The 9,643-nt window shown below is 39.4% G+C and overlaps 1 protein-coding gene across 1 annotated transcript in view; it reads right to left on the bottom strand.

The window, feature by feature from the left end:
* Positions 1 to 9,643, bottom strand: part of NSMAF (neutral sphingomyelinase activation associated factor) — a 37,333-nt gene that overhangs the window by 26,146 nt on the left and 1,544 nt on the right. The window contains exons 2-3 of the mRNA XM_042869389.1: positions 222 to 311; positions 45 to 123 (exon numbers count right to left, since the gene is read on the bottom strand). Of these exons, the coding sequence (XP_042725323.1) occupies positions 45 to 123; positions 222 to 311 (169 nt within the window). The remainder of the gene's footprint in view (positions 1 to 44; positions 124 to 221; positions 312 to 9,643) is intronic.

Below are 9,643 nucleotides of genomic sequence, written 5' to 3' on the forward strand. Positions count from 1 at the left end.
GTCCAACCATCCACCTAAACATACACCACTGTTGCACTGCTTACCTTGATAATGGGTTGCAGATTCTCATCAGGTTCAAAAATGATTGACTTTGAGCAAATTTTTAGGGAACCTCTTATTTTCCTAAAGGAAACAATAAATAAAGAAGTAGTTATGTATACCTTGCAGATAGGTTAGACTAGAATAACTCCTGTAAATGAGGGAATGTAAAACTTCTGTACCTTTCATCTCTGCAACCTTTATTTATGATATGACTAGCTCTGTGTTGTTCGAAGTAATATTCTTCCAGGTTAAGCAGCAGCAGTGAAAACCTACAAATAAACAAACTCAAATTATTCCTTCAAAACCAAAACACCACAGAATAGTTAATATTCTTAACAAAAATATTGGGAAATGTTCACTGTTATTGGTGCCCTGCTCCTCCCTCAATCCCTAAGAATGAATAAATTTTTTTTTTAAAGAACAAATCTATGTGGAAATTTTGTGTGCATGTGATGACTGTCTGATGCTCCTCCTAAACATGTAAAGTTCGATATTTCAGGCTGTTCATGCCTCAGGTGTGAACTAGCCTAGAACAGTCAATCTTTTAAAATAATAATTAATTTAACCCACACGAATATAAGCCAGCTAAAATCCACAATGACATGAGAGGTGGAGCAGGAATTAACAGCAAGGAACGCAGAAGTTAAGATCTTTCTGAAGGAAAGCCAAGTGACACTGGTTTAAAATGTTAAGTGAAAACCACATGCATGATTTTTAGAACACGGCTGCATCATTCTACAGATACACTCTGGTGAAGTATAACCTTCCTCTCCAACCACTTTTCTGCACTTTCATTGCCCCAGTACTTGCTCAAATGCACAGAAAGCCTGCTTATGGACTAACAAACAAACCTCAACTAAAAAAAACAATAAAAATAGTCTGATGTATTTCATTGTAGGACCACTGTCACCACAATACTCTCACAAGATAAATGCAAATAGGCTAGCTTTGATATAACACAAACCTACATCCTCAAACAGCTTAAATAACTGCTACAAGCACTTAAAGATTTACTAGCAGAAGTAGTTCAAGTTCTTTACAGAGAGAGTGGTGAGGTGCTGGAACAGGCTGCCCAGAGAGGCTGTGGATGCCTCGTCCCTGGAGGTGTTCAAGGCCAGGTTGGATGGGGCCCTGGGCAGCCTGGTCTGGTATTAAATGGGGAGGATGGTGGCCCTGCACGTGGCAGGGGGTTGGAGATTCATGATCTTTGAGGTCTCTTCCAACTCTGGCCATTCTGTGATAGCATGGTGAATTTATGCACACCTATGAGTTTCAGTGGTAGGGAATAACTGAGTACTGGCACAAGAGGAGTAGAAATATTTTACATCCTTCAGTCACAGGAACAACTGCTGTTTGTGCATGGGTCTGCCCTGACAGGCAGAAGTACTTACCATTAGTCACATCCACGCTTTGAGCTAAGCTCTGTAATGCATTCATGATGTTTTACAAGAAATGCTTGTGACACTGCTAATAAGTGCCAAGCATCCCCAGAGCAGTATTTCACATTTAAATAGCAAGCAGTAAGTGTGTCAAGAGTTCACAAAGTGAACTCATACCAGTCTGCTTGTTAAGTAAGCATATTATATACTAGAAAAAAATAGCACTATCCGCAAATTCATCTTGTTTACATAAGTTTTGTGTCATGACTGCGTTACACCAAACAGAACATCACGAAAGTTTGCTTTAACTACAAGTAGCAATGAATCTACATGATCAAAACTGCTTCTCTTCTTAATAGCCCATGTTCAAGACATTCTTCTAATTCTCTGTTGCTTTTTCAAGAAGTCGAGCATGTTACCAACACCCCTCCACTCCTGAAAACAAGTATTTTATGATGCCATTAAGAAAACATAACAGTTACAATGGTATACGTCATGTCAGCCTATCCCACGGTTGCTGGTGCTGTATGGTTCTTGAATGCCTTCAGTTTCCAATGGAGTTTCAGGGACTTTGTCTTCACACGTAGTTTCTCAGAAGACATAATACCAGTTGCTTTCTGTTTTTTATAGTTTATTTTTCAAACTTACTGCAACCTATGAAAGCACATCCTGTCAGAAACTGTAGAATGGCCAGGGTTGGAAGGGACCTCAAGGATCATGAATCTCCAACCCCCCTGCTGCAGGCAGGGCCACCAACCTCCCCATTTAATACCAGACCAGGCTGCCCAGAGCCCATCCAACCTGGCCTTGAACACCAGGTATGGGGCATCCACAACCTCTCTGGGCAGCCTGTTCCAGCACCTCACCACTCTCATAGTAAAAAAAAACTTCCCCTTCATACCTAACCTAAATCTTCCCTCCTTCAACTTAAAACCATTTGCCCTTTGTCCTGCTATTATCTACCCTTTCAAAGGGTTGTCAACAGGTGTAAACTGAATTTCCAGGCTTCAGAGGCTTTACTTTGATCATCTCAGGAAACAAAACAGAGGTTCCAGCTCCACATTTTGAAGGGAAAAAACCGTTCACCAGAAGCATTCTACACATTAAAAGGTTAGATGAGTATGAAACTGTAGCAGATTCCACAGTGCTACCATTAAATCTCATTTTTCAACATCACCCAAATCACTTGGGACAAGCTTAAAAGGCCTGGGCTTTTGCAAATACTGATACAGCAAGTGCTATCACACTTTTATTCAAAGCTTTTTATTAAAGTTATGTCAGAATGTATTTTTCTTTCTGATATATATATGTGCCTGTGCACTTTGCTTAGTATCCACAAGGCAAAGTTATTAAATTTTTAAAAAGTTGAACACCTTTCATTTGTTTGAAAAATATTCCACTTCTTCATCTGGGAACTGACTATGGACATAGGAAATAATCAGCTTCAGACCAATGATGTTAGCAGTCCAAAAATCATCTTCTAAGACACCTGGGGGTAAGGCGTGCTCCAAAGAATTAGTTTCCAAAAGGCTCTATTTTTTCCCTTAGCCTTCATCTATTCTTTGGATAAGTTCCACACATTTATATGGTCTTTCATAATTCACCTATTGTCAACACAATTATTAGACATGCCTTTTAAGGTTTTAACAAACGCAGGGATCCTTCATATATCCAAGACAAGCCATGTTTCTACATCGAAACGTCGGCTACATTATTTGCAGTGACCCCAACACATTTACATAAAGCTAAATACATAAGCCAAGAGTTTTCTTCGAAATATTTCAGGATGATCCTTCCCTACCTAGAAATTGTTCCGTCTTCATATTCAACAGCTTTTGCATCAATTCACCCTCCCAAAGCCAGAATCATGGGCCCAATGGGAAGGACCTGGGGTGTACTTGCCCTCGCATTACCCTCACTGCCACTGCATCAGATGTCTTTGTGAAGCAGTAATGCCCAAGGCAGGCTCAAAAACTCAAGATAAACACAGCCATTATGAAGAGTTCAACTAGGTACTGTAGAAAACCAAGTTTTTTCTTCCTTTAAAATACATTATTTACCCTCAGCATCCAGTTTACCATTTTAGTCTTAGCCTCTTTACATCTCTTCAATACCACTAAACACTATTCAGTTCTACAAATAAAGCTTTGCAGGACACCATCAGCCTCCTGCACTGCAACCTCTGTTCTCAACTAGGCTGTCTTAGGAAGAGCACATTTTCCCACATTTTGTCTTTCTCTTCACCATTCACAAAAACTTCCATCTGGTTCTGCAGCCTCTTCCAAGCATCCACACAAGTGGTACAGAGGAAAACGTGGGAATCGCACAGGGATATTTCCTACCACTTTGTTCAAGTGATTGTTGATATTCTAGAAGACGGCAAAAGGAAAAAAAATACCCTGCTCCTCACAATCCATTAAAGGCCCAAGATGTGTAGCACACTTCTTGCTGTTCTCCCATTCAAGTCCCTTTACCCAAACTGCATTTTCCTTTAATATTTTCAGGCTACCAAGTCATTTCTGCAGACTGACAATCCAGACATCAAGTCTCTGAACACACAATCATCCCTTTTTAATCTAAGGCCCCAGTTACAATCAAGATGAACATATGTCTCCAAAAATTCTGTCGTAACAACTGCACCCTTCAGAAATTCCACCTCTCTCAGCCATACAGTACTCCTCAAATGATTTCACTGTTTCTTCACCAGGACAAAAAAAAAATATTACTTAAGACATTGTAAGCTAAGATGAAATACAATTTCTCCTTGAGTCTAACTGCACGCTTTGTATAGATCAAGCTCTATTTCACTCGCTTCCAAGATATTACCAGCATGTTCCAATTCCCTGAAGCTTTCTGGGTTTCCTTTTCCTTTTGCTGTCTTTCAATGATTGTCCTTCAGTAGTAGTTCCTCCTCTCACTTCTATTTCAGTGAATATATGTTTAAGTTTTATTTATGATACCAAAAATCTTCAAACTTGTATTGTCACTGATTGTGACTGGCTTACAAATTTAGACCAGTTTAAGTTACTGCTTATAATGAACCCTGAAATTACGAAGCATGATCTGTGGAATAACCTGCAATTTTTCCAACTCTTACCAGTCCTTCCAGCTTAGGTATTTATATTTCATTTGTCTATTTTAGTGATCTTTGGAGCTCTCTCTTAAAAAAAAAGAGAAATTGGGTTTCATCAAATGTTATTACAGAACACCCAGAGCTTCACAAAATTGACTTTTTCCATGTAAAAAAATAAAAAGTATAGCCACTAATACTATTTGTATCAATAGGGTCTCTCGTGAGGGCCATCACCACATAGGACATTATTTCAGGATTGTCAAGAGGTTTAACAAGTATTTACAGGTAGCAAGGGAACACAATACCCTCTGGTATGCTGCATCTGTAGGTAAACAGTGTTGTGAAGGCCTGAACAAATAGGAAATCTAGCATAGCACCCCAGTTATAGCAATCTCTGTTAAAGGAGATCTTTAACATGCAGCAAAGCAGATGGGAGTTCAGATGAACCAGCAGTGTGATTATCTTCCAAAGAACTAAAGAAGGTTTTCTAAAGATGTTTGTGGTATCAGGATACTGACATGCAAAATTTATGTGCTATCAGCTGTCGCATGATCCTATGACAAGAATTCTATGCATGTTTGGTATACATCTAGAATGGTAAGTTGATTCTTCTGTGCACAAGGGGAGAGATCAGGAAAACTGAAATCAAAACCAAGCAGTAGGAAGAGAATGATACCCAGCATGCAAACAGCATATAAGTGGAGAACTCGTACTCCTTTTGGCCTTAAACCACTGAGCAGCTGTGCTGTTCCCTGTGGTGTGCAAACTCATGAGTTGTCATGCTGCCCTGGCAGAACAGCCTAGCACACAAAGCCAGTACCAAGCTGCATGACACCAGGCAAGACTCCCAGCCTACCCCCGATTTTCCTCGAGTCTGACCCTAAAACACCAACAATACCCAACCTCAGCCATCCCTCAAGGCAAACACGTAAACAAGGTGTTCCAGTGAGAAGTAATGGTCAACTTCAATAATGCAAGTGACTTGACACCTCCCCCAGGAAAAACCAAAACCAAAATCTATTCACAGCAATATCTGCTCCAAAAAAATATACCAAACCAAACCACAACAAAGAAATTCAACTACAGACTGTAATTATCAACTGGGAAATGCACAACACCACTATCACACCTAAGATGATTTTTTTTTTTTTTCCTTTTCTTTTACTATCTGGAAAATAGAGTTCTTGTTTTAATACAAGCACTTGTGTTTTTTAATTAAAAAAAAAAAAAAAAAAAAAAAAGAACTTTTAACCATGGCTGGTGGTCTCAAACCTTTTTTTCCTATAATGCAGTATTAGCTGTCTATCTAAAGCCACTGTTTCATGCAAACAAAAGGATCAAGTTTGAGGTATTTGCCTTAGCATCAGCAAGATGTTCATTTTAACCCACTTGCAAAATGTATAGTTCAACTATTACTTGAAACTCCCTACTTACAAAAGATTTCATTAGCATTTATTACAGATATTCCCTCTCTAAGAAGACATGTTCTCTTGAGAAGCAACCTGGAAAGTATCTGTTGGTGTCAAAACCTTTGAAATCAAGCAATAAAACTCACAGCTTAGCATACTGTAGGTTATATTCATGCTTGCTTCATAATGCAGACATATTTCACAGGCTTACGTTCACATCCTTTGTGGTCACCACGCTATTTAATTGCTTGCAACGCACTGATACAGTCAGTAAGTCACAGGCATTTCTTCAGAATCACAGGGTTGGAAGGGACCTCAAGGATCATGAATCTCCAACCCCCTGCCACATGCAGGGCCACCAACCTCCACATTCAATACCAGACCAGGCTGCCCAGGGCCCCATCCAACCTGGCCTTGAACACCTCCAGGGATGGGGGCATCCACAACCTCTCTGGGCAGCCTGTTCCAGCACCTCACCTCTCTCTCTGATGGGTTAGTTTACTATTCCTTCTTCATACACTGAACTTGACATATTAAAATGCCTTTAAGAATGAATATATTAATTTGAAAATGATGAAAATTGACAAAGAAAATTTTCAAAGGATGTTCAAACGTCATTAAAATATCTCTATGGAGTAAGAGTTTCAAAGATGCTCACGCCTTGTATTTTAGCTTCTTAACAGTCTTGTCTCTATCCTCAAACTGCTGCCAGTAGAAAGTAAGATTGCAAGGAACTTCTCAAAAAAACTTCTTAAAAAAAAAAAAAAAAGTTACATGCATAAAGCATTGGATCACTTCAAAATCTGAAGAACAAAAGCTTTAATAGCTCCACTGGTCCAACCCAGCCTGCCAACTTCCTCCACCCCACAGCCTGCTTAAAACAGTTGGAGATAACTCAATACCAACTGAAGAAGACATCAGATTAGGAAAGTATACATGCTTCCACTGAGAGCTGTGGAGTGTCCCCGAGATGGTTTGCTCAGCTTGAATAACTTGAATGAGTTGATGGAAGGGAACAACAAGGACAAGAGACCAGGCAGTGTTGAAGGAGTCGTGACAAGAAGAATGTGGCCAGAGATGAAACCTTTTTACTTGGGAGGCAACTCTGTGGTCAGAGACAGAGAAAGCAGCAGTTCCACTTTCCAGGATGGAATCAATCAGTAATCTTGATCTTTAACAGTGGGTGGAAGGACATTTAAGCTGCTACATCTCAGACCAACAACAGTCAGGACAGACTAGAAGAAGGAACTTTAGTAAAGGCCGTAACAGCTTTTGCATCAGAGCATCTTGATAACAACCCACATCCACTGGCATTAGTCCACTAAACTTTGTGGAGTAAACAGATACTCTTTTAATTGCTTGAGCAAAGGAAGTACCCATGCTTACATGTAAATTAAAACATGCCAATATAACTTGAAGACATTTTCACATTCCTGTTCTTGTTTTGTCCCAGAAAAATGGCATTAAGGTAATCTGAAAGATCCAGATAGAAGCCATGCAGAAATATCTTCAGGAAAAAAAAAAAACAAAAAAAAAACAACACATTACAAAAGAAAGCACAAGCACTTTGCCAAGCAAAACAAATGTTAATCTAGTTAATCTACATAACTACTAGCGAAGGGCAGGTGAGGTTGGTAAATAAAGCAGCGAAGAATTCTGGCTTTCGGTTTATTTTTGGCGTATAATTGCCACTCAGAAAAGGGCTGAGGGATACGAGCCAAGAGCACACCCAAGACACATCAAAGAACTAGGCACCATGCTAAGTACCAGGAAAACACTTGCAAAATTTGACTTCACATGATGTCATCTCCTAAGCATAAGTTTTGGGTACCAAAATTACACCCAAACATTCCTGGCATTGTTCAAAGTACACAGCACTGAAAACAAATGTAGAATTCTTGTACCAACTTCAACTTGAGGTATGCAAGCCCTGCCAAGACGCTATGAAGCATCCCCCAGAAGAGAGTGTTCTTTATCAGATTTGAGTATTTTACTGCTATTTTGCTTAATGTGCACGTCCTTCTGTACTTCAGTTCTTAAAGAACTGAGCTCCAACTGAGACTGTCCAAGGGGGAGAAACCAACCCAACAACAGCAAAAAAGAGATCAACAAACCCACAATTTATTTTATGTACCAATGTCACCTACCAACGGAAGGATCAAATCTGTTCTAAATGGATACAGGAATGAGCACGCAGGGACACATCTCAGCAAAATTCCATTTGTGCCACCCAGAAGAGAAACTAGCCTGCTGATCCTGCTTTAATTTCTTAACTACACTGTTTCATTGTTCCCATTTCCATCACTTCATTGCACATGCTGGAAAACCACTGGGGCACAATACCTTCAGGTGTCTGACTGGACACACCTTGGGCAATCACTTGACAGGAAGCACAGTCCTGATAATGGAAGTACACTGCCAGGATCAGAGCAGGTCACCTACTTTTGTGGCAGCCTGAGGCTACAAAACTAGTTCTAACAGCAAACCTCCTCTTAAGAGCAGAGCATCTGTAGGCCAGCTGTAGGACTCACTTGCTGATGTTTGTATAAAAGCCTCCATTACGAATATTTTGTCCCAAGAGGGCAAGATAAAGATTTAAACCACCAAGCAACCATCACACAGATGAACCAGCAATACTGCCAATACATCATCTTGATGTGATGCTAGCAGCAGAACAGATAAATTCTGGCAACAGAAAACCAAGCAGGCAAACCAGCAGGTCTATTTATAAAAGACCTGTGTAGCAAGTGTTAGAAACACCTGTGGGCAGCTGAACCAAGAACTCAAGAGATAAAGAAAGCAACAACTTTAGCAAAACATCACTTAATTTCAATTTTAACTAAGATTAATTGTGAAAAAAAATTATATATATTCCTACTCACGAATGCTGAATATTTTTAACGGTTGCACCAGGTAGGCACACATATCATTAAAAAGAGACACAATATCTCATCTTTTATTAAACTCTGAACACCTAGGAAAAGTGAAAAAATGTCTTCTAATACAGGTATGTTTGAAGGGGAAATCGCTGCCAAAATTAACTAAATAGGTGAATTGGTTTATTTAAAGGAAAACTCCCTCTCTGTCCTCAGCATACAAACAAGGCATTTTAGAATTACCTTGTTTTCTCCTAGAAAATAACATAGTCAGAAAGTAGGCTTATGTAATCAGATATTAATTCAGTCCAACTAATTAGTTCAAGGTTTTTTTTCTTACCACTTAGAACTGGTCTTTCTTCCTTCCTTCCTCCCTCCCTCCCCCAAAGCAAAATCTATGTAAGATGATTGACTTTTTACTCACTGTTTCACAGTACTCTTAAACAGAACTTCCACAGCTCACACATTTGTACACTGCTTTATGCAAATAAACAAACAATAAAACCATGTGTGAAACACCATTACCACAAAGTTTCAAGTCCTAGTCAACTCACTATGAAATAGCTACAAGGAGATTACTTCAGTCAGGAGAAGCTCTGGGGCAGGATCCAGTGTCCCTGCAACAAGTACCCAGCAAGGCTAAAAGAGAAGATTTCAGTGCAACTCCTTCAAGAGAGAGAAGTAAACAACTTCCCTGTGCTGCTTTAAGGCAAGACTACCACAAAAGAAGAAAATGCAGGATTATGTGTTACTCATTTGGTATTTCAGAGCCAAAAGCTCTTAAGGGTGCTTTAGAAACGTTTCTAAGATTTCCTCTCTTTTCTTTTTTTTCTTTTTTTTTTTTTTTTTTTTTTTTTTTTTTTT

This window comes from Lagopus leucura, unplaced genomic scaffold (genome assembly GCF_019238085.1).
Source record: "Lagopus leucura isolate 7727_CA_CO unplaced genomic scaffold, USGS_WTPT01 Super-Scaffold_100002, whole genome shotgun sequence".
NCBI classification, from domain to species: domain Eukaryota; kingdom Metazoa; phylum Chordata; class Aves; order Galliformes; family Phasianidae; genus Lagopus; species Lagopus leucura.